The sequence below is a fragment of the Anguilla rostrata genome, chromosome 2, assembly GCF_018555375.3.
Source record: "Anguilla rostrata isolate EN2019 chromosome 2, ASM1855537v3, whole genome shotgun sequence".
Lineage (NCBI taxonomy): Eukaryota > Metazoa > Chordata > Actinopteri > Anguilliformes > Anguillidae > Anguilla > Anguilla rostrata.
In genome coordinates, this window is record NC_057934.1 from 59,729,214 (window position 1) to 59,754,589 (window position 25,376).

A 25,376-nucleotide genomic window follows, 5' to 3' on the forward strand; every position below is an offset into this window, starting at 1 on the left:
CTGCATGGCCAGCAACTCCCGCGGCATCGACGAGGCCGCCGCCGACCTGGTGGTCTGGGGTACGAGAAGCCGCCCGCCCGTGTGCCACACCGCGCGGCGAGAACTCTGTCTGTCTGTCTGTGTCTGTCTGTCTCTGCGTCTGTCTGTCTCTGTGTCTGTCTGCTCTGCGTCTGTCTGTCCCCGTGTCCGTCTGTCTCCATGTCTGTTCAGCGTCTGTCTGTCTCTGTGTCTGTCTGCTCTGCGTCTGTCTGTCCCCGTGCCTATTCAGTGTTTGTCTGTCTCCGTGTCTGTCTGTCTCCATGTCTGTTCAGCGTCTGTCTGTCTCTGTGTCTGTCTGTCCGTGGTCTCGCGCTCTGGCTCATTGTGGTTTTCTGTGTTTAATCCACAGCTCGAACCCGCATCACCAGCCCCCCGCAGGACCAGAGCGTCATCAAAGGGACCAAAGCCACGATGACCTGCGGTGTGACCCACGACCCCAGCGTCACGGTCAGGTACAGTCTCCAACGCGCATGCTGAGCCAGCCGCAGTGCTGTAACTGTCCGTGACCTTCGACCCCAGCGTCACGGCCTGGTACGGTCTCCAACGCCCTGGCTGAGCCGGCCACAGCGCTGGAACTGTCATCGCGTCTGTCAGTCAAATGAAAATGCATTCTTCTGCAGAGCGGTTTTACAGTTATTACAAAGCCCCGAAGAGAAAACGCTTCCTGGAGGGAATATGAAAGACGGGAAAATTGCGGGAAGCGTGTGAAATTATTCCCTGACCCCAGGCGAAGGTGGTGGAAAGAGACGCCCGGGGGAAATGGCGGAAAATAAACAGTAGAACAGAAATAAATGAAGGCTTGAAGAACTGAATCGGTTCACTTCATAAATCCAGTGTTGGACTGCCGGAAGCATGCCAATGAGTCGTATACTGTGTGTGTGTGTGTGTGTGTGAGTGTGTGTGTGTGTGTGTGTGTGTGTCTGTGTGTGTGTGTGTGCGCGTGTGTATATGTGTGTGTGTGTACTGTGATCCACCATCAGCACACATAGAGCACGGTCATGCTGCGTTCAGTACACATAGAGCGCGGTCATGCTGCGTTCAGATAGCAGGCCTGGTGACGTGTGCTCAGTGGAGCGGTGTGCAGGCGTGTCACTGAGCCGCGGGTCGCGTGTGTCGCAGGTACGTGTGGGAGAAAGAGGGGACCGTCCTCAACGCCCAGGCCGTCCCCCGCGTCCGCATGGACCCCGACGGCACACTGCACATCTCCCAGACCTGGTCGGGGGACATAGGAACCTACACCTGCCGGGTCACGTCTGTCGGGGGGAACGATTCCCGCAGCGCACACCTGCGCGTCAGGTCAGACTGTCCCCCCCCTCCCGGCTCTGTGCCTCGCCATCCGTCCTCTTCCTCTGACACTTTCAGGAAACAGCTTCTCCTATGCATGTGGAGGGCAAAGGAGCTTGCTGCCCATTGAATTCAATGTAGAAATCCAAGATTATTTATCAACCAATAGAAAATCACATTACAGTACATTTTTTTGTGATGGTAAATTTCATTATGTGCAGCAGTTTGTGAAACAATGGTTGTTTTGGTCCACAAGTTATGGGAAAATATTTATTAAACTGTACATATTTTATTACATTGCATATTTTTTCAATCTGCTTTTCATATGAAACATATCGTTGTTAATTGGGTTACAAAATACCATCGGGACGTTTTATTTTTCCTTCAAAAGTCTGATATCCCCCATTCACTTTAATGAGAACTTCAATGTTTTGCCCTCAACATGCACAGTACAGGCTCACTTCTGTGAGTTCTCAAGCTTAGGTTAACTGAAGGCGTGCCTGCCTGTCTAGTTAAATATGCACATCTATGGTTTAACCTAGTGCCACTAAGTAGACCTAAATGGCTTCGGTTAGTAAACATACATGATTTCAACCATCATCTAATTGATTTTTAATTGTCATGTAAGGTTAGTCAGTCTCTCTGGAATTAATGTACAATAAGTAATTGGAGAATAAAATGGCAACATGCGTTAAACAGGCCACTGTGTTCTACTGATTCTTTGTCCTTCACGCACACTAAAATGCCCAGTGAGTCCGGAAGAGTCAAATTAACACTAGTTATTTAACCGAGCGCTTTCTAGGCGTAGCCCCACCTTCTCTCTCTTTCTCTCTCTCTCTCTCTCTCTCCATCCCTCCCTCCCCCTTCTCCCCCTCTCTCCATCTGTCTCTCTCTCAGTGCTAGTTTCCTGTTCTGCTCCTCAGACTCAATTTTCTGCGTTCATCTTCCCCAATTGCCCCACTCTGCGTCTTTTAGTTTCCCTGGCAACCTTGACCTCCACGGGGCCCTCTCCTTTGTGTCCTCTCCCTTTCTCCCTTTCGTTCTCCCTTTCTGCATCCTTTCTCTCTTTTCTCTCTTTCTCGCTTTGACTGTCTCACATTTTAACAGCCACTTTTTTACCGTGCACAATTGCCAGTCACAGAAATAGCTTGATAAAGCTTTTTTATTCCTCAACCTGAAAATTAGTTGTTGTTTTTTTTTCCAGTAGGGCTGTGTGCCCTCCACACTAAATTACTCATCTGCCATATGGTTTGCTGAAATGTTTATTTGTTCGTATTTTTTCACGGCTCTGTGGATTTGTATGCATTTACGTTAGTGTGGGAGTAAGTGTGCCACTGTATATCAAGAGCAAATGTATCTCTCCCTTTCTTTTTCTCCCTCACTATCTAATTGTCTTCCTTCGTTACTCTCTCCTTCTGTCTATCCCCATCTCTGTCACTTGCTTATTGTCCATTTCTCACTCTCCTCCTGTCTGTCTATCTTCTGTCCATCTCACTTCATCATTTCCCTTTGCTCTTTATTTTCTGTATCCTCTTTTATCCCTTCTCTGCCCCCTCTCTCTCTCCCCTCCCTTCATCCCTCTCTTAGTTTAAAGGTGCTTTATTGGAATGACATGCAGTGTTGCAAATGCAAGAGTTACAAAGAACAGCAGTAATAACAAAAATAGATTTAAAAAAATAATTATACAACCTGTAAACTAATATACACATATTATACGCACATGTGGCATAATCAGCACATATATATATATATATATATGTGTGTGTGTGCTTAACTCTTTTGCTCTCTCTCTCTCTCTCTCTCTCTCTCTCTGTATCACAGGCAGCTCCCGCACGCCCCAGAGAACCCCAGTGCCGTGCTGAGCTCCTCAGAGAAGAGAGCCATTAACCTGACCTGGTCCAAGCCCTTCGACGGAAACAGTCCCCTCATTCGCTACATCCTGGAGGTGTCTGAGAACAGTGAGTCACCTGGGCCGGGTGGGGAGGTGGTGGTGGTGGGGGGGGGGGGGGGGAGTACTGGGACAGAGAGTGAAAGCGCAGTGGGCCTATTTTCTCAGGTACAGGAGAAAGTGGGATTACTGACAGGTACAGTATATGACCAAAAGTATCTGGACGCCCCTTGGTCTGGGGCTGTTTTTCACGGTTTGGGCTAGACCCCTTAGTTCCATTGTAGGCAAATCTTAATGCTATAGCATACAATCACATTCTAGACGATTCTGTGCTTCCCCAACAGTTTGGGGAAGGCCCTTTGCTGTTTCAGCATGACAATGCCCCTGCTAGGTCTTGCCTGTCTTCACCTGATGGTGCAAGTGGATGAAAGCCTGATTTCAGGTTCAGATTCTGAGACTCCTTTTAAGACTCACTTTGCTTCTGGTTTTAGAATTTACAGCTACCATGTGTTGCTGTATGTTTTGTTTTCAGTTTTTGTCAGAGTAATTTTGCAGAAGGTTACTGGTGCTCAGGCAGTTTCTTTTCTTTCAGATTTTTAACAAAGTCTTAGATAGATAAGCCAGCGTAGGGAGAGTATTTTTCAGAAGACTCATTCCTTTTGATTTGCCCCGGTAGGGATGTTTGGTACTGAGTTTTGTTTTAGATGAGGAGTAGCCTAGCTCTGGCCCGTCTGCCTGTGCCATCCTATAAACCTACATATGGGTAATGTGTTCTGTTGTTTTGTTTTGTCTTATGTTGTAATGAACTTTTTTTGTTGTTATTGTTGTGTACACATTGACTCATTTTCTGGTTAGTGGCTTCTGTTGTGTTCCTGTCCATTGTAGTTCCCAGTCATTGCAACTCGGGCCGCCTTTTGGGACTTAACAAAGGTACAGCTAGCTAAAGGGCTGAGATCAATCTGTATTCCCCCAATCAGAGGTGGTAATTAACGCCCTCTGTGTCTGTGTGTCTGTGCGTTTGTGCGTCTGTCTGTGTGTATCCTCCCAGATGCCCCGTGGACAGTCCTCCTGGCGAACATCGACCCAGAGTCCAGTGCGGTGACGGTCAGCGGACTCATCCCGGCGCGCTCCTACCAGTTCCGGCTGTGTGCGGTCAACGACGTGGGGAAAGGGCAGTTCAGCAGGGAAACTGAGCGGTGAGTCATTACCCACAATGCATCGTCCACAAGCTGTGACATTTGTATCCAATCAGCCAACTCCAGGTTTTTCTCAGTCACCTTGTAGGTTTGTTTTTGGCCCCAGGTACCTGAGGGACTCAGTGTTAGCTGTGAACATAGTTTTTGTGTGTGTGTGTGTGTGTGTGTGTGTGTGTGTGTGTGTCCCAAACATGAGTACACACACACACACAACAGAAGGTGTGTCACACACACTCACACACACAGCAGAAGGTGTGACTCACACACACACACACACACACACACACACAGAGGCAGAGAAGAGAGTCAGAATTAATCATTCCTTTAAAAAAACAGACTCAAATCCCCAGAGTGCATTGCGTCTTCCATGAGTCCTCAGCACCAATCAGAGCAGCTGCCATGTGTCGGTCGAGGTGGCAGAACCCCACGGGGGAGGGCCCAGAACTGCGCAACCAGGCCAGATATTCAGAGGGGCCCTTCTGTCTTGCTTTTAGATTCCGTATCAAACAATCTTGGCTTTCTCTCCTCGACACCGTCTTCGCTCCGTCTGTCGCTTCCGTGGCAACGGGGGAATTGCGAGCCGCCGCGCTGAATTGAGTCGAGAAGCGTTACTTTCTGTCGCCGTGGAGCCGACCCGTCTCCTTCACACGTCCTCCTTCTTTGTCTCGTCCCATGATTCCCTCTGTGCGGGACTAGCGCATTTCCCTGCGGCGTCTCCAGGAAGGGCTCTCGCTTTGTTAGACAGACAGACAGACAGGCAGACAGACACTCAGATATGAGGACACGAGAATACTTAATGAGGAGAACAGGCCATTCACCAGCTCTAGAACATAAGAACACATAATGATGAGAACAGCCCGTTCACCCCCCTTTCGTGTCTATGAAAAAGGCAGACAGAGAAGCAGACACACTGACAGGTGAGGAGGCAGACAGACAGATTGGGTGGCTGCAGCCTGTCAATCAGGTGTGTGACACCCCCCTGTGTGCCCCCCTCCCTCCCTCCCAGGCTCTCCCTGCCAGAGGAGCCCCCCAGCGCCCCCCCGCAGAACGTCATCGCCAGCGGCCGCACCAACCAGTCCATCATGATCCAGTGGCAGCCCCCCCCAGAGAGCCACCAGAACGGACTGCTGCGGGGCTACGCCGTACGGTGAGTCCCCCCCACCTCGCACCCCCACCTCGCACATGCTCAGTCCGGACAGCTGGACCCTAGACAGTGGGCCGCTCTGACATTGTGTGATACAGACACGCACGGACAGAGGAAGCCCTCAGGCTGGTAAGGCCTTTAACCAGGGCTGCCCAACCCTGTTCCTGGAGATCTACCGTCCTGTAGGCTTTCACTCCAACCCTAACAAAGCACACCTGACTCTGCTAATTAGCTGCTGAAGGAGATCTCTAGCTGTTGAATGAGGTGTGCTTTATTAGGGTTGGAGTGAAAACCTACAGGATGGTAGATCTCTAGCTGCTGAATGAGGTGTGCTTTGTTAGGGTTGGAGTGAAAACCTACAGGATGGTAGATCTCTAGCTGTTGAATGAGGCAAGCTTTGTTAGGGCTGGAGTGAAAACCTACAGGACAGTAGATCTCTAGCTGCTGAATGAGGTGAGCTTTATTAGGGTTGGGAGGACAGTAGATCAGGAACAGGGTTGGGCAGCCCTGCTCTAGCTGTTGAATGAGGTGTGCTTTATTAGGGTTGGGAGGACAGTAGATCAGGAACAGGGTTGGGCAGCCCTGCTCCAGCTGTTGAATGAGGTGTGCTTTATTAGGGTTGGGGTGAAAGCCTACACATGAAGAACAGAAAAAGAGACGCGTGGTCTTGAGGTGATGGCGCCTCTCTCCTCTCAGGTACTGTCTGGCTGGGCTTCCCGTGGGATACCAGTACAAGAACATCACCAACCCCGACGTGACCAACCTCCTGCTCGAGGACCTGATCATCTGGACCAACTACGAGATCGAGGTGGCCGCCTACAACGGGGCGGGGCTCGGAACCTTCAGCCACAAGGTGACCGAGTGGACCCTCCAGGGAGGTGAGACTGCATCGCGTCGCCTTGCGCTACATCGTACGCCGGACCTCTGATTGGGCAGGGAATGTGCCAATCCTGTTTTTTGACCTGGGACATGCCCTGCCCAACTGGCGCACACCGGCTGAAGTGGACGTATGCGCAGACTGAGCGATGCAGATTTGAGTGTACAGCTGCATGGCTGCAGCTGCGCAGCGGAAAAGCTGCGACTCCGTGCACCATTTTGCTGTTCGCACTGTTCTAAACACGCCCAAGCTGCACCACACGTGTGGGGGAAAAATGAGAATTGGCAGCACGCTGAACGCAGACTGGCATCCCCCCCCCCCCCCCACCTCTCGCCTGCCTGTCAGAGCCAGGACCACCTCGAGCAGAGGAACGAGAGATCCTCTCTTTCACAGGATGAGTCTCCACCCTTCATATCTCCCCAGCACGTGAGGGGGAGATACGAAGTGTGGAGTACTTTTCTTTTTCACAGTACTTTTCTTCTAAATGAGACAAAAGGACTGCCAATGAGGTGAGACAGTTTGGCTCATTTCAAGATTTGCCAATGAGGTAATAAAATTTCACTTGACAAGCAAAAAGTTAATTAACAATTTTCTACTTGAGAGAGAAATTTTTTTTTTTTTAATCACGAGGTTAAGACACTTGTTGTGACAGAATTCTTTTTTTCAGTGCATATATACATGTCTGTAGGAGAGGTGTGGATTGAGAGAGAGGTCTGGTACATACACAGTAACGCATGCAAGAATAAAATAGATTCTTTACAGCACATCTGCACAAAGATCATAGACACTAATATGTGTTGCATTGTTTTAACAGCAGGGATTATTTTTCAGAAGCAAATAACAGAAGGTATGATTTTTTTTAAAACTGCAGCGTGATACTCCCCCTCCCACAGAGAGTGGCACTACTGTTCCGTCCCCCCGAGGAAGAATTTCATACTTTTTAAAACATCTGTCACACTGCAAAAATAAAATATCTGCTTTGTATCCAAAAGTACAAGTAGAAGTCGAACAAACCGGCCCTTTCAATAACGTGCTTGGGCAGTGCTCTGCTCCGGAACTGACCTGATTGCTTGTGTCGCCGTGTGACTCTGTGAGACTGAAATACCTTCCACACCCCTCAAATTAGTTTTCTCCAGGAAAGGGGAGGGTGGGTGCCACTCCCCTGGGCGACAGCGTGAGAAAGTAATGTCGATATGTCTCTTACCTGTGCTATTCTGAAGCTGTGGTGTGATTGGGGGGAGGCGGGGGCAGCACTGTTTCCTGTGAACGCTCCTCAGAGGTGTGGTGACAGGAGCTGCAGGTATAGACCTGTTCGGGGTTTTGACCTCGCCTCCCCCCCCCCCTTCCAACAGTGCCCACTATTCCCCCGGGCAACGTGCAGGCAGAGGCTGTCAATTCTACCACCATCCGCTTCACCTGGACCGCCCCCAGCCCCCAGTTCATCAACGGCATCAACCAGGGCTACAAGGTGAGCGCTGTTTCTTTCTGCTCGTCGCCCCCTACCTGCTGGGGGGGTGAACTGATGCTCACCGGGCAAGTATTGTGTGTGCATGAATTTGTGTGCGTGGCATTTGTGTGCGCTTGTGTGTATGTGCATGTGTGCGTGTCTGCGTGCGTGGGTGTGTGTGTGTGTGTGTGGTTGCTGATTGATTCCACCACTGGTCACACATTACCATGCATATGCAAAGGACAGTAAGAGATGTGGGACACCTCTTCATTCAGGCCTCTACAGCGCCACAGTGTGGTCAGGATGACCTGCAGGGTTTATGTCACAACTTCTTTCCGGCAGCTTGTCTGCACTTCTGCTCACCCGTCTCCTCTGCAGCTGTTCAATGTCTCAGCTACATATTGGCCCTGCATCTGTCCTGCGTCTGGCCTTCTTGGTGTCCAGCCCGCCCCACCCCTCCCTCTCTTCTGTTACCCCCCCCCCCCACCACCATCGGGGCACTTGGCCCGGAAGAAACTTGGTAGCAAGATCCTGGCCACCGTCATAGTAACCACACATCCATCAATGACCTCTCCTCATGTTTCCCACGGCAACGCTTCTCTCCCCAGCCGCCCCCTCGCCCCGTCCCGTCTCGTTCTGCTCACTTCAGAAGGCCCAATTCCCCGCGCCGTTCCCCCTTTACTTCTCACGTGCGAGCGCAAGTACCGCTCTATTAGCGTCGCGTGTTCAGCGTCCCGAGAGCAGGCTGTAGCTACTGCTCACATCGATGTTCAGGACCAGCTGTGTGCATTAGCGGGGCCGCCCGGGGACGGCTACACGCAGAGCACGGCGCTAATATAAAAGCTGGGACGCTCTGAGAAAGGTTTTTTTAACAAGGCAGTAATTCCACCGTGGTTTCAGTTTCATTCCAATTTAGACGAGCCGGGGATTCAGGTCTGTTTCTCACGGGAGACTTTCTGTGAGAACAAAAAGCTTCCCTCTCTCCCGGGATCTGAAAGGGAACAAGAGGGCTGTTTAGGGAGGGGTGGGGCACCCTATTTTTCCAACCCCTTCCTCCCGCACCCCCCCCCCCCCCCACCCCCACCCCAACCCCCAACCCCCCAGAAACACGGTTGGGGTGGCCGGGGCCGTCCTTGGAGATGGCTGCTGAGCGAGAGAGCATGAGAGAGAGAGAGAGAGAGAGAGAGTGAGAGAGAGGCGGCGTTGAATCCCGACGCGTCTCACGCCTACTGCTGCCAGCCTTCTGCTCTTTCCCAGGGAGACCTGGGAAAAAACCGCCCTGTTAAAACACGAGTGCCAGAGGGAGCCATTAGCCAAACACGCTTTCTCGTCTGCGATTCGCTGCCTTTTTCTGCTGTTGTTCCCGATGTGAGTGCGGTCCCTCTGCTCTAGCGCTAAGCTACGGTATTGTGCTCCTGTTCTCAAGGCAGTTTTTCTTTACTCGATGGACTGATTCCAGATCAGCCAATAGGCCTGCTCTTCCTCTCTCAAGCAATGGCTCTGTGAGGCTCGAACACTACAAACAGGAAGTGACATCAAAAGTGATTCATGGGGCTTTGTCGAGAGTCAGAAACGTCAGTTTGTTTTTTAGAATGACCTTTTTTGTTCTTCAAAAATATTTCCCCCATATTTTTTTTTATCTTAGCTGTTGGCATGGGAACCAGGTCAGGAGGAGGAGGTTACCGTGGTGACGGTGCGGCCCAATTTCCAGGACAGCGTGCACGTTGGCTACATCACGGGGCTGAAGAAGTTTACGGAATATTTCACCTCTGTGCTGTGTTTCACCACCCCTGGGGACGGGCCGCACAGCTCCCCAAAGGGCCTGCGCACACACGAGGACAGTGAGTATTACTGACCCTGCCCCACTGACACTGTACCTACTGACACGGGCCACTGACACGGCCCACTCTGACACTGTCCACTGACACTGCCCACTCTGACACTGTCCACTGACACTGCCCACTCTGACACTGTCTACTGACACAGCCCACTGACACTGTACCCACTGACACTGCCCACTGACACTGTACCTACTGACACTGTACCTACTGACACTGGCCACTGACACTGCCCACTCTGACACTGTCCACTGACACAGCCCACTGACACTGTACCCACTGACCCTACCCACTGATACTGCCCACTCTGACACTGTCCACTGACACTGCCCACTCTGACACTGTCTACTGACACAGCCCACTGACACTGTACCCACCGACCTTACCCACTGACACTGCCCACTGACACTGTACCTACTGACACTGGCCACTGACACTGCCCACTCTGACACTGTCCACTGACACAGCCCACTGACACTGTACCCACTGACCCTACCCACTGATACTGCCCACTGACACTGTACCCACTGACCCTACCCACTGATACTGCCCACTCTGACACTGTCCACTGACACAGCCCAATGACACTGTACCTACTGACACTGCCCACTCTGACACTGCCCACTGACACTGCCCACTCTGACACTGTCCACTGACCCTACTCACTGACACTGCCCACTCTGACACTGTCCACTGACACAGTCCACTCTGACACTGGCCACTGACACTGACCACTGATACTGCCCACTCTGACACTGTCCACTGACACTGCCCACTGACACGGCCCACTGTTGTTGTCTGTAGTGTTAACCGCGTTGCTGTTGTGGTCTGTAGTGTTAACCGCGTTGCTGTTGTGGTCTGTAGTGTTAACCGCGTTGCTGTTGTGGTCTGTAGTGTTAACCGCGTTGTGGTCAGTATTGTTAACTATGTCACTCTCCTGTTTCCAGCCCCTGGTGCTGTCGGCCACCTGAGCTTCACTGAGATCCTGGACACGTCTCTGAAAGTGAGCTGGAGGGAGCCGCACGAGAAGAACGGCATCCTCACAGGTAGCCCCGCCTACCCACCCCCCAGCCACACCCACCACCCCCTCCGCCATCACCGGATCAGAGTGGCCTGACTCCTCCCTCCTCCCGCAGGCTACCGGATCTCCTGGGAGGAGTTCAACCGCACCAACACGCGGGTGACGCACTACCTGCCCAACGTCACGCTGGAGTACCGCGTCACTGGCCTGACCGCGCTCACCACCTACACCATCGAGGTGGCCGGCATGACCTCCAAAGGCCAGGGACAGCTGTCCTCCTCCACCATCTCCTCCGGCGTCCCGCCAGGTCAGGGCCTGTTTCTACGCCCAGTCACACCCCCCCCCCCCGCCCCCCGCGGTATCTCTGTGCATGCGACAGGCCCAGAGACCTCAGTAACTGTCTCACCACAACCTGATTCTGACTGAAGTGGGTTCCAAGTCCTTCTGAACCTGTGTACATCAGGGGTACGACTCTGAAATAGCAGGGAAGTCAATACTTCAGTATAATACAGTACATTAATATATATATATATATATATATATATATATATGTAGGAGTCTATGAAATCAATTTTATGGTCCATAAACCTTCTGGTCTCAATACCTCAGTTATGCTGACCTACAGTTTGAGATTGGCTCCAGTCTATTAGTAAGTAGGGCTAATGCTGATGGACAGTGACGGGGAACCTGGATGTCTTTATACCCGTGTGAACAGTCTTCCTGATTAGCGTTTGGTTGTGATGTGTTCCCTTATGGGTCCCCGAGGGCCGGTTGATCGGGGACAGGAAGCTGCGTGCGGCCGGCGCGTAGCCTTAGCGACGCTTCCTGCCACGTTCGCCCGGTTTTCCCGGGCAGTCCCGTAGGGACGGAGGGCGGGTGAATTACCATTCCGGGCACCGCGCCCGTCATTAAATTATCCGCCGCCGGTGCCCGGCCCGCCGGAGAGAGGGATGAGGGCCATTTGGGCGCGACGAACGCCACTCCATCACGGAGCTCTGGGAAGCGGCTCTGCACACCCCCCCACCCCCCACCCCCCCCCGCCAAGCCTGGAATGGGAGTGTTTATTCAGCGGGGAAGCAAATGTGTTTAAGTTCGGCTGGAAATGAGCCGCTCGGAGAGGAGCGTTGCAGTCGCACTTTGGCCATCTGCTCCTTTCCCGATATAGCGTGGATTTCCTAAAGGACGGCGTTTAGCGGATACTGTAGCCGCGGCACGCGTTCCGTGTGCTCACTTTTAATTAACGGGTTTTTAATTAGCGCTGACGGTGCACTGGAAAGCCCTGAGCACAGTAGCATGTCTGTGTTGATGTCTTTATTTAGACATCCACAGCGTGTCGGCTTCCTGCAAGGAAAGCGGTATAATGTTCCTCCCTGTGTGTGTGTGTGTGTGTGTGTGTGCGCGTGTGTGTGTGCATTCACTTATCATGTACGTTATTTTTTGGCTTCTCAGATAGTTTTGCACATGCAATGCTGCAGATCCATTGTACACAAAAAAAGAAAACTTAAATTGAAAACAAATTTAAGATACCCACAAGATTTTGATAATTGTTGCAGTACATATATCTATCACTAGAGAGCGCTGTAGGTCAGTCATAAACTCCATATATGACACTCTTGTGTGGCAGTAGGGTTGTGCCAGAAACTTTCAAGAATGTACTTTTGGCAGTGAAATAAAAGCATATTTGGATTTACTCTCCGTTTGGCACTATTGTTTAGGAATTTTTGTGGTCAGGTACATTATATTTGTGAGAGGCGCTTCATTCTGCTTTGCCCTTGGGCTGTAAGAAAAGAGCTTTAGAAATATATTCTTAAACACTCACTTTTAGTTTATCGTGCTAGCACTTCAAATAAGTTTATAAGGCGTTCTGAAAAAAAGTAAGTTAAAAAAGGTGCATTTTGTGGAGTAGAAAGTAAAAGTCTTTGAAATATGTTTTTCTGGATAAAAGCAGGCATGCGGCAAGACAATGTTAAAAGAGCTGATTTATAAAAGCTTGGCACATCCAGAGGGGGAAAAAAACACATCCCTCTGGATTCCATTTTCTGATAGAATAACCTCTGGTGCTTTTTTAAATTTGGCTCTTTCGACGCTGGTGGCAGCCCACCGCCCTGGGTTTGGGATCAGTAATGCATTCGCGGCGTAATCGCATTTGCTCCTGCGTCCTCCATCTTACTGCACAGGCTGTGGCTGCTCTCATTTTAATCCCACTGGCTTCAGCCGCTCGTTGTACATGCGTACTCTGCTTAAGTGCACAGTCTCACTCCTTGTAAGTGCATAATCTGCTTAAAAGCACAATCTCACTCGTTTGGAGTACATACTCTGCTTAAAAGCACATTTTTACTCGTTTTAAGTGCATACAGTACTCTGCTTAAAAGCACAATCTCACTTGTTTTAAGTGCATAATCTTCTTAAAAGCACAATCTCACTCATTTTAAGTGCATAATCTTCTTTAAAGCACAATCTCACTCGTTTTAAGTGCATAATCTTCTTAAAAGCACAATCTCACTCGTTTTATGTGCATAATCTTCTTAAAAGCATAATCTCACTCATTTTAAGTACATTATCTTTTTAAAAGAACAATCTCACTCATTTTAAGTGCATGATCTTCTTAAAAGCACAATCTCACTCTTTTTAATGTAAGTGCATAATCTGCTTAAAAGCTAAATCTCACTCCTTAAATGCATATTCTGCTAAAGTGCACAATCTCACTCCTCTTAAATCTGTACTCTGCTGAAATGCACAGTCTCACTCACTGCAAGTGCATAATCGTCTCAAAAGCACAGTCTCACATTTTGTCTATGTATAGCAAGGAAAGACACAGCAAAGAGCTTTTGTGTGTCAGAATGACTGATATTTGACCAAAGCAGCAGATTGAAGCCTAAAATGAGCACTAAACTCTTCAATTGCGTAGATGTCTGTAAACTCTTTTTCTGGAAAGGAGCAGCTCTGGGCTGCTGGCTCTCTTTTGTTCTACGTGCAGTGTCTGGAGTCCTCAGCCTCTCTCATTGGAGTCGTGGCCCGGGTTCGAAAAAGTCTGTGTCGGGTGCGTGGTTACGCTCGGGGCTGCCAGTGGAACACTGGAGCGTGGTGCTCTAAGGCAGACTTGGCATTCAGAGCAATCCCACTATAGCCCCATATTGCTGCCCGCTAACGGACTACAAGATATTGGAGTGACTGGTCTTCCTGGTTCTTTTCTTCTTGAATCATGTGTGAAGTAGTGATTGCTGGGTTTTGGGAAGAGTGAATTTCCACTGATATTGTTATTGTCTTGCCACCACTCAACCCCCCTCCCCTCCCCACAGAGCTGCCTGGCCCCCCCACCAACATGGCCATCTCCAACATCGGCCCCCGCTCCGTCACCCTGCAGTTCAAACCCGGCTACGACGGCAAGACCTCCATCTCACGCTGGCAGGTGGAGGCTCAGGTGAGCCGCTATCGCTCTTCGACCGCAGAGACGCAGAGCTCCCAGCCGTCTGTCTGTCCTCCCTGACGCCTGTCCGTCTGTCCCTCCTGCACAGATTGGCGTGATTGGAGAGGCTGAAGACTGGGTTATGGTGCATCAGGTTCCCAACGAGCCTGACGCCCGATCATTGGAGGTGCCTGGTCTTAACCCCTACACCTTTTACAGGTAATGCACCTGAACACACACCAAAACTATTACACATTTTTACAGGTAGCCATAATACACATGTACATATACCAAAACTGTACCACACCTTCTACAGCTAACCATAATACACATGCACCTATACCAAAACTATACCACACCTTCTACAGCTAACCATTATACACCTGTACATATACCAAAAGCTATACCAAACCTTCTGCAAGTATTCATTCTACGCATGGTCATATACCAATATTATACCACTGTACAGACAGTATACCCCTACAACACCTACTGGGAACCATAATATATGTTTCCATAGACACATACTTTACCCCTACGCCTTGTACAGGTAACCATGAAACATCTGTAACCATCCAGACCAGTTCTATACACTTTACACCTTCTACAGGTACCCATAATACACCTTCTCACGCACCAGTGTTTTCTTCATTTATTATTCTATTCTGTGAACAGGTTCCGAATGCGGCAGGTGAACATTGTGGGCACCAGCCCCCCTAGCCAGCCGTCCCGTAAGATCCAGACCCTGCAGGCCCCTCCGGACATCGCCCCCATTAACGTGACCCTGCGCACGGCCAGCGAGACCAGCCTGTGGCTGCGATGGGTGGTACGTCTGCACGGCTGGACTGACTGCACATGAACACACGCACATGCAGTATATGCTATACACACACTACACACACTACACACACACACACACGCACACTACACACATACGCACACACATACGCACACTACACACACACACACACACACACTACACACACACACACACACACTACACACACACACACACATACACATACTATACACAGACACACACATTACAAGCACACACACACAGCCATTTTTGCATTGTGCGCTATGTGTGTTGACCCTGCGTTCCTGTGTTGAGTGAGTTCTGAGCCTGTGCTCCTCTGTACCTGTGTTGAGTGAGTTCTGAGCCTGTGCTCCTCTGTAACTGTGTTGAGTGAGTTCTGAGCCTGTGCTCCTCTGTAACTGTGTTGAGTGAGTTCTGAGCCTGTGCTCCTCTGTACCTGTGTTGAGTGAGTTCTGAGCCTGTGCTCCTCTGTACCTGTGTTGAGTGAGTTCTGAGCCTGTGCTCCTCTGTACCTGTGTTGAGTGAGTTCTGAGCCTGTGCTCCTCTGTACCTGTGTTGAGTGAGTTCTGAGCCTGTGCTCCTCTGTACCTGTGTTGGGTGAGTTCTGAGCCTGTACTCCCTGTGTTGCAGCCCCTGCCAGAGTGGGAGTATAATGGAAACCCGGAGCTGGTGGGGTACCGGGTGCAGTACGCCCGCACAGGCTCCACAGGCCGCCCGCTCACCCACACCATCGCCGACCGGCTGGAGCGCGAGTTCACCATCGAGGACCTGGAGGAGTGGACCGAGTACGAGGTGCGCGTGCAGGCCCTCAACGGCATCGGGGCGGGGCCCTGGAGCCCGCCCGTCAGGGGGAGGACCCGCGAGTCCGGTGAGTCACCGCCTCCACGCGTCTGCCTCTCTCTCTCCCTCTCTCTCCCTCTCTTTCTTTCTGTCTCTCCCTCTCACCCTTCATCGCTCTTATACACACCCTCTCATTTTCCATCTTCCACCTTCTTTTCCACCTCTCTCTCCTCCCTCATTCTCTCCCTCCCTCTTTGTCTCTCTCTCTCTTCCCCTCTCAGAGTCTATTTCTCTTCCCCTCTCACCCTCCCTCTGTTTCTTCCTCTCACCCTCCCTCTGTCTCTCCCTCTCACCCTTCATCCCTCTCACACACGCCCTCTCATTTGCTCTCTCTTCTTTTCCACCTCTCTCCCCTCCCTCTAATTCTCTCCCTCCCTCTTTGTCTCTCTCTCTCTCTCTTCCCCTCTCAGAGTCTCTGTTTGTCTCTCACTCTCTCTCACTGTCTCATTTCTTAATTCAGTTCAAGTGCTGCTTTGGCATCGCGTACAATAGACACAGGCTGCCAAAGCATAAACAGCAATCAGCTAGAAACAGATACATAACAAGACGTCGCATAGTCTCAATCTTTCTTTCTCTCTCTTCCTCTCACCCGCAGACACACGCTCAAAAATCCCTGTTTCATATTCATTCATTCCATTCCTCATCTCAAATCCTCTGCCCTGCTATAACTACATATTTTAGTCACGTAGTCACTTCACAGTGTAATTATGGATTTTTTTTTTCACTTTGTAATGAGCCATTACATTACAGGCATTTAGCCGACGCTCTTGTCCAGAGCGACTTACACAGCTTTTACGTTGTATCCATTTATACAGCTGGCTATATACTGAAGCAATGCAGGTTTAGCACCTTGCTTAATGGTACAATGGCAGTGTCCTACCCCCGGAATTTAACCTATGACCTTTCGGCTACAAGGCCATCTTCTTACCCACTGTGCTACAGTGAACCAGCCGTTGTGTTTTGTTGTGATGAGAAAATAATTTTAATTGGTTCAAAAATGAGTTCTTTTTTTATTAGTTTGATCAAGAGTGGGACTAAGAGCACATTGTTGCTCCCCCTGTTATTTGGTGGATGAGACTTCTCTTGCTCATCATTGACCCACAAAATGCCCTACTTTGTGGCTTAAAACAAGCTGTGTTCTTTATCTACCTGCAGGGGGCACTACAGATATAGCGTATTACTTTTTCTCACCTTTCCTTTTAGCTTCAGTTGTTCTCGAAGTGTGTGCCCCTGTAGGGGTCTAATAATAAACCCCTTACACACACACACACACACACACTCACGTGCAAACACACACACGCACACACGCTATTTTTCCCACTCAAACCCAGCCTCAGGCACACGTCACCCTTCCTGGCCAATCACAGCTCGAGGTTGCAAGCCACAGTTTGAGTAGAGCGGGACGTCCTGCTCTAGTCCAGCGGAGGTGTGTGTTTCTCGTGGCTTTGGGCCCTGTTTTGTCTGACGCTGGGCCCCCCCACCCCTCTCCCCCTGGACCACCCTCCACATACTCCACACACTTGCCCGGTTGCCGTGGTTACGGGATTTTCGGGAAAGGTATCAGGAAATGAGGACCACATGGAAGTTTGAGGAATCCTGCCTGCTTTTCTGCTTCGCCTGAGCGAAAATTCCTCAAAGTCAGCATTTCTGCTCTGCTTCTCCCTCCCAGAGAATGCCTCGATCCAGATATCCTTTTTTAGGAAGGGGCGTACCCCGCCCCTATCCCACCACTGTTTGCTTGCTGGGTCTCAGTATTTTTATTTCCGTAGAGGTACTCTGCTCTCTTATCTCGGCCATATTTGCATAGCTCATATTTTTAGATGTGAATCATCTCATGGACTTGGCTTGTAACCCCTTACTCACTCATTCACTCACACGCTGACACACTCACACGCTCACTCACTCACTCTCTCACTCACTCACTCACTCGCTCACTCACTCACGCTCACACACTCCTCACTCTCACTCACGTTTAGCAGGCTGAAGATTCTCCACAAGAGGGAGCTGTTAGCTCTTATGGTGCTTCACATCAATGATACTGTGTGTCCTCTTTTTTAATGATTAGTTTATGCTGCTTATAATAAAAAGCTTGCTTGCCTGGGAAAGCAATGGTACTGCCCCGTGTAGGATTCAAACCTGCAAACGTTGTTCCCGGTCAAGGTCAGGTCAGTTCTCTGGCAGGCCGTTACCATGGTACCTCAGTCTCTGATGTACTGCTGGTTCTAGCTGTGCACACGGCCTGCTATCCGTGCTGCAGTTTTAATGCTATGAGATCCGTAAACATGTCATCTGGTGATTGACTGACTTTCATTAACCTGGGAACTCCAATAAGCCTGTTTGAGCTGCCGGAGAGCAGCTCAGTCCCAACACCCTCCTCACGCACCTCTCACAGCGACCCAAATGACCTCTGACCCCCCTCTCTCTCTCTCTCTCCCACAGTCCCCTCCTGCGGCCCCACCAACGTCTCATCCTTCGCCACCACCTCCAGCAGCATCCTGGTGCGCTGGTTCGAGGTCCCGGAGCCCGACAGGAACGGGCTGATCCTGGGGTACAAGGTGCGTTTGAGGCAGCGAATCAGCACCCACAAACCACAGCCCTGACCCTGAGTCTAGCCTTGGATCCTACAGGCCCAGAGTGAGGATCAGAGTTCCCCTGCTGTCACTCAAACCACGCAGCGGAGCGCGTCTTTAATGAATGACATCACTGCCTCTTTCCGTTTCCTCCTCGTTTCTCACACAACTCACCACCGCCAGTGTCAAAACAGTGATCACGTTTGTGCTGATGATTTTGATGAGGCTAATAAGATTCTCTCTTTCCCCTTTTTTACATTCTGTCTCCCCCTCTCTGTCTCTCTCTCTTTCTCTCTCTCTCAATCTCTCCCCCTTCTCTCTCACCCCATCACTCTCCCCCTTTTTCTCTCTCTCTCTCTCCTCCTTCTCTCTCTCTCCCTCTCTCTCCTCTCTCCCCTTCTCTCTCCCCCTCTCCCAGGTGGTGTATAAGGAGAAGGACTCGGACTCCCCTCTCCAGTTCTGGACGGTGGAGGGCAACGCCACTCACAGCGTCCAGCTCAACGGGCTGGGGAAGTACGTCCTGTACGAGATCCAGGTCCTGGCCTTCACCCGCATCGGGGACGGGATGCCCAGCGCGCCCCCCATCCTGGAGCGCACCCTGGACGATGGTAGGCACGGCAACCGGGCCCCCTGAATAACCGCAGCCACGCCCGATGTGTAGGACGCCCAGCTCTGGCACTGTGCAGAGAGGAGCAGGCAATTAGCCAGGCCGAGCAGCTGGAAGGCTGTAATTGCATTAGCCTGTACACACACCTATCCGACAGCAATGAGCCAGTGTCTGCGCAGGAGTCCGTTGTAAATGAGCCTCATGTGGAGAGACTGGTGTAAATTGGCTGATGGTAGAGCGCCCCCTGCTGGTTCCTGCTGATGTTGTGACCCTGTTCCCCTGCTGCAGTGCCCGGGCCGCCTGTGGGAATCCTGTTCCCTGAGGTACGCACCACGTCAGTGCGGCTCATCTGGCAATCCCCCGCCCAGCCCAACGGCATCATCCTGGGTGAGTCACACACACACACACGTGCACACACTTATACACACACAAATATACACACACACACTTTTTTATTGCTTTGCACTGACCTGGCTGACTGATGTTTCCCCTCAGCCTATCAGATCACGTACCGGCTGAACTCCACCAATAGCAACACGGCGACCGTGGACGTGCTGAACCCCAGCGCGCGCCAGTACACGGTGACGGGGCTGAAGCCCGAATCCGTCTACGTGTTCCGCATCACGGCCCAGACCCGCAAGGGCTGGGGGGAGGCGGCCGAGGCCCTGGTGGTTACCACGGAGAAGAGAGGTACTGGGTCACATGGCTGTCTGTTAGCCTATCACGGCACAGCACGATCACACCTTCAAACATGCCAGGACTCAACTTCACGGGTATAATTAGAGAAACATCACTGAGAGCAGTTTGGCATAAGACTTCTCAAAGAGGCCAAAGAACATCAACACTGCAAACATCACATTAGGCCCTGCAATATGCATCTTATCCAGAGCGACTTGCACAACTTTTGCATAGTATTTACACTGCATCCATTTAGACAGCTGCATATATACACTGAAACAATACAAGTTCAGTACCTTGCTCAAGGGTACGATGGTTCAATTTCCGGGTAGTGTCCCTCAACCTTTAGATTAAAAGACCAGTCCTTTACCCACTGTACTACACTGCCACCCATCATTTTCACCATAATATATACACATGTATATATAATGCTTGTGTATATATTATATCACCTTGTATAACAAACCATACAACTTATTTATTCTTTAGAAGTTATGGAAGTGATTTTTTTCTGTAGTTGCAAGCACTTCCCAAAAAAGCATAAAGTACAGCATTTTTTTATGATGCAGCCTGGAAGCTGTGGGGGTGGTAAGAAAAATAAAAAATAATAAAAATATAACCACAAGCTCACACAAAGGCCCTGTGACATTATAGAAATGAGTCAGCGTCTGAGTTATGAGAGGTATATGTCTGTGATATGCGTGACCGCACTACTGTGCTGTGTGTTCAGGGGTATATTTCTGAGTGACTGCACTACTGTGCTGTGTGTTCAGGGGTATATTTCTGAGTGACTGCACTACTGTGCTGTGTTCAGGGGTATATTTCTGAGTGACCGCACTACTGTGCTGTGTGTTCAGGGGTATATTTCTGAGTGACGCACTACTGTGCTGTGTGTTCAGGGGTATATTTCTGAGTGACCGCACTACTGTGCTGTGTGTTCAGGGGTATATTTCTGAGTGACCGCACTACTGTGCTGTGTGTTCAGGGGTATATTTCTGAGTGACTGCACTACTGTGCTGTGTGTTCAGGGGTATATTTCTGAGTGACCGCACTACTGTGCTGTGTGTTCAGGGGTATATTTCTGAGTGACCGCACTACTGTGCTGTGTGTTCAGGGGTATATTTCTGAGTGACCGCACTACTGTGCTGTGTGTTCAGGGGTATATTTCTGAGTGACCGCACTACTGTGCTGTGTGTTCAGGGGTATATTTCTGAGTGACCGCACTACTGTGCTGAGTGTTCAGGGGTATATTTCTGAGTGACTGCACTACTGTGCTGTGTGTTCAGGGGTATATTTCTGAGTGACTGCACTACTGTGCTGTGTGTTCAGGGGTATATTTCTGAGTGACTGCACTACTGTGCTGTGTGTTCAGGGGTATATTTCTGAGTGACTGCACTACTGTGCTGTGTGTTCAGGGGTATATTTCTGAGTGACTGTACTACTGTGCTGTGTGTTCAGGGGTATATTTCTGAGTGACTGCACTACTGTGCTGTGTGTTCAGGGGTATATTTCTGAGTGACTGCACTACTGTGCTGTGTGTTCAGGGGTATATTTCTGAGTGACTGTACTACTGTGCTGTGTGTTCAGGGGTATATTTCTGAGTGACCGCACTACTGTGCTGTGTGTTCAGGGGTATATTTCTGAGTGACCGGACTACTGTGCTGTGTGTTCAGGGGTATATTTCTGAGTGACTGCACTACTGTGCTGTGTGTTCAGGGGTATATTTCTGAGTGACTGCACTACTGTGCTGAGTGTTCAGGGGTATATTTCTGAGTGACCGGACTACTGTGCTGTGTGTTCAGGGGTATATTTCTGAGTGACTGCACTACTGTGCTGTGTGTTCAGGGGTATATTTCTGAGTGACTGCACTACTGTGCTGTGTGTTCAGGGGTATATTTCTGAGTGACTGCACTACTGTGCTGTGTGTTCAGGGGTATATTTCTGAGTGACCGGACTACTGTGCTGTGTGTTCAGAGGTATATTTCTGAGTGACCGCACTACTGTGCTGTGTGTTCAGGGGTATATTTCTGAGTGACTGTACTACTGTGCTGTGTGTTCAGAGGTATATTTCTGAGTGACCGCACTACTGTGCTGTGTGTTCAGGGGTATATTTCTGAGTGACCGCACTACTGTGCTGTGTGTTCAGGGGTATATTTCTGAGTGACTGTACTACTGTGCTGTGTGTTCAGGGGTATATTTCTGAGTGACTGCACTACTGTGCTGTGTGTTCAGGGGTATATTTCTGAGTGACTGCACTACTGTGCTGTGTGTTCAGGGGTATATTTCTGAGTGACTGCACTACTGTGCTGTGTGTTCAGGGGTATATTTCTGAGTGACCGCACTACTGTGCTGAGTGTTCAGGGGTATATTTCTGAGTGACCGCACTACTGTACTGTGTGTTCAGGGGTATATTTCTGAGTGACTGCACTACTGTGCTGTGTGTTCAGGGGTATATTTCTGAGTGACTGCACTACTGTGCTGTGTGTTCAGGGGTATATTTCTGAGTGACTGCACTACTGTGCTGTGTGTTCAGGGGTATATTTCTGAGTGACCGCACTACTGTGCTGTGTGTTCAGGGGTATATTTCTGAGTGACTGCACTACTGTGCTGTGTGTTCAGGGGTATATTTCTGAGTGACCGCACTACTGTGCTGTGTGTTCAGGGGTATATTTCTGAGTGACTGCACTACTGTGCTGAGTGTTCAGGGTATATTCTGAGTGACTGCACTACTGTGCTGTGTGTTCAGGGGTATATTTCTGAGTGACCGCACTACTGTACTGTGTGTTCAGGGGTATATTTCTGAGTGACCGGACTACTGTGCTGTGTGTTCAGGGGTATATTTCTGAGTGACTGCACTACTGTGCTGTGTGTTCAGGGGTATATTTCTGAGTGACCGCACTACTGTACTGTGTGTTCAGGGGTATATTTCTGAGTGACCGGACTACTGTGCTGTGTGTTCAGGGGTATATTTCTGAGTGACTGCACTACTGTGCTGTGTGTTCAGGGGTATATTTCTGAGTGACTGCACTACTGTGCTGTGTGTTCAGGGGTATATTTCTGAGTGACCGGGCTACTGTGCTGTGTGTTCAGGGGTATATTTCTGAGTGACTGCACTACTGTGCTGTGTGTTCAGGGGTATATTTCTGAGTGACTGCACTACTGTGCTGTGTGTTCAGGGGTATATTTCTGAGTGACTGCACTACTGTGCTGTGTGTTCAGGGGTATATTTCTGAGTGACTGCACTACTGTGCTGTGTGTTCAGGGGTATATTTCTGAGTGACTGCACTACTGTGCTGTGTGTTCAGGGGTATATTTCTGAGTGACCGCACTACTGTGCTGTGTGTTCAGGGGTATATTTCTGAGTGACTGCACTACTGTGCTGTGTGCTGAGTGTGGGTATCTTGGGGAGCATGTTATTAGGGATAGTATATTTAGAATATTGCCATAAGAATGCCAGTGTTGTTCCAACATTCCCTGCCAGTGCCCTGGCCCAAAACAGGCCACTCCGGGACACTCCCACGGTCGGTCCGGGACACTACCCAAAGCGCATTGCAGCGATATTTCATTTGGGAGCTTCCACCCCAAATGTAGCAGACACAACTGAGCGCGCTCCCTCTCTCTGTTACGAGATTGCCGTATAACTTTCCGACTGTGATGACAGGACGGCAATGTTGATTTAAATCTAACATTATGCAGGTTTTATTTGAAGAGAATGTTAAATTAAGTTGTACAAGCCAAGGCTCAGAGGATTCGCGCTAAGGGAGCATGTCTGACATATCCGCGCTCTGTACTAGTCAACCTTTATTCCTGCTTTTCCATACTTTGACAACATCTCCCTCTCAGAGGGTCCCACTGGATAATTCGTACTTCTGCACAAATTAATTCCTTACAAACGTGCATGCGGTTTGTTTATTAGAGTTTTATTATTTTGTTTTTTTTTGTCTTGTTATTTGGAAAGGGCTCAGTTGGCGTTGAAAATAGATCAATAAACATGGACGCAAAGTGTGAACTGGCCGGCTGGGTCAAGCTGAGGAGGCCAGCGCTGTATTTAATGGGGCTGTGTTCTGCCAGAAAAACAAAAGCGTTTAATCCGCTTTGGAGCCCGCTTGCGCCTTTTCCATGGAAACTGGGCTGAGCCTTGTCTGTTTGTAGCCGTGTACAGAGGTTTCAGGGACAAATCGACCAATCAATGTGACAGCCATCAAAAGCCAATGACCCGTTTTAAACGTGTATCCTCCCCCTCCCCCACCCCCACCCACACCTCCTCCCCCCTTTCCCAGCTCGCCCCCAGCCCACCAGCCAACCCACCATCCAGCAGGAGGACGTGCAGGCCCGCAGCGTGCTGTTGTCGTGGGAACCGGGCAGCGACGGCCTCTCGCCGGTCCGGTACTACACGGTGCAGTCGCGCGAGCTGCCCGACAGCAACTGGACCGTCCACTCGGCCTCCGTCAACCACGAGGCCTCCTCCTACGCCGTGGACAGGTGAGCGCTCCGGGACGCAGGCCTGGTCCCGCAAGGGTTCCGGAACGTTCCGCGGGGGTCCGCTCGGGTTCCCGTTCACTCGGGTTCTGGTTTTTTGGTGGGTCCGCGTGAGTGTGCACTTGGCGCTCACAGCTTCCCCTGGGTTCAAGGCTGTTTGCATACGCCCTGGGGTTGTGGTGGGTTCTGAAGCATAAGCATTTGGGGTCGTCCTGGTTCTTGGCTCTCATGGGTTCACACACAGGGGTTCCTGTGGGAATTTGTGGGTTCTCATTGGGGCGCGTAGGCTCACTCAGGATATTGTGAGTACACTCCGGTTCTTCTGGGTTTGGGTTGTTTTGCGCTAGTCCTGTTGGGTTCACATGGCTCTACAGGAGTGTCACAGTGCTCTTTGATTTGAATCAGACTCATCTGAATGAAGGCATTCGTGGATCAGGGAAGGAGGCACTAATCAAGCTAATCAGTTCAGTAACGGTTAGAGAGGTAGAGCTTCCCTGGTCTAACTTCCTGTCCCCACCCCCCCCCGTCTCCGTCCCCGTCCCCTGTCTCCAGATTAAAGCCGTTCACCTCGTACCAGTTCAGGGTGAAGGCCACCAACGACATCGGGGACAGCGAGTACAGCGAGGAGAGCGAGGCCATCACCACCCTGCAGGACGGTGAGCACCACCACCTCTGACCTACACCTCTACAACTCACTCTCTCTCTCTTTCTCTCTCTCTCTCTCTCCCTCTCTCTCTCTCTCTCTCTCTGCCTCTCTCTCTTTCTCTGTCTCTCTCTCTCTTTCTCCTTCCCTCTCATTACATTACATTACATTATAGGCATTTAGCTGACGCTCTTATCCAGAGCGACTTACAACAGTGTAACCAAACTCAGGATCAAGTCCACTTAAGTCCATTGAACAACATGTAGATAAAAAGCCTTTACTATGATGCATACATTAAGGAGAAACAAGATAGTCTGAACCAAAATTTTTTTTTTTTTTTTTTTAGTAGTTATGGGAGGGGGTTTAGGGAAGAGGAGAGAGGTACACAGAGAAGAGGTGCGTCTTGAGTTTCCGTTTGAAGGTGCTCAGACACTCTGCTGTTCTGACCTCCACTGGAAGATCGTTCCACCATCGTGGGGCCAGAACTGCAAAGAGTCGAGACCTTGTTGCTGCTCGTGTTGGGGGAGGAATCAGCCGCCCTGTAGTAGCCGATCGGAGCGATCTGGCCGGCTTGTAGGGTCTGATCATCTTCTGCAGAT

The 25,376-nt window shown here is 50.2% G+C and overlaps 1 protein-coding gene across 1 annotated transcript in view; it reads left to right on the plus strand.

The window, feature by feature from the left end:
* sdk2b (sidekick cell adhesion molecule 2b) overlaps nt 1-25,376 on the plus strand; it is a 292,173-nt gene that overhangs the window by 229,510 nt on the left and 37,287 nt on the right. Inside the window, exons 11-31 of the mRNA XM_064323396.1 lie at nt 1-59; nt 389-491; nt 1,159-1,335; nt 3,145-3,281; nt 4,260-4,407; nt 5,414-5,554; nt 6,248-6,429; nt 7,781-7,896; nt 9,521-9,716; nt 10,661-10,759; nt 10,850-11,041; nt 14,034-14,155; nt 14,250-14,359; nt 14,816-14,966; nt 15,591-15,828; nt 18,240-18,355; nt 18,789-18,978; nt 19,266-19,364; nt 19,473-19,667; nt 23,936-24,137; nt 24,687-24,790. The exon at nt 1-59 is cut by the window's left edge and continues 109 nt beyond it. Of these exons, the coding sequence (XP_064179466.1) occupies nt 1-59; nt 389-491; nt 1,159-1,335; nt 3,145-3,281; nt 4,260-4,407; nt 5,414-5,554; nt 6,248-6,429; nt 7,781-7,896; nt 9,521-9,716; nt 10,661-10,759; nt 10,850-11,041; nt 14,034-14,155; nt 14,250-14,359; nt 14,816-14,966; nt 15,591-15,828; nt 18,240-18,355; nt 18,789-18,978; nt 19,266-19,364; nt 19,473-19,667; nt 23,936-24,137; nt 24,687-24,790 (3,077 nt within the window). The remainder of the gene's footprint in view (nt 60-388; nt 492-1,158; nt 1,336-3,144; nt 3,282-4,259; nt 4,408-5,413; nt 5,555-6,247; nt 6,430-7,780; nt 7,897-9,520; nt 9,717-10,660; nt 10,760-10,849; nt 11,042-14,033; nt 14,156-14,249; nt 14,360-14,815; nt 14,967-15,590; nt 15,829-18,239; nt 18,356-18,788; nt 18,979-19,265; nt 19,365-19,472; nt 19,668-23,935; nt 24,138-24,686; nt 24,791-25,376) is intronic.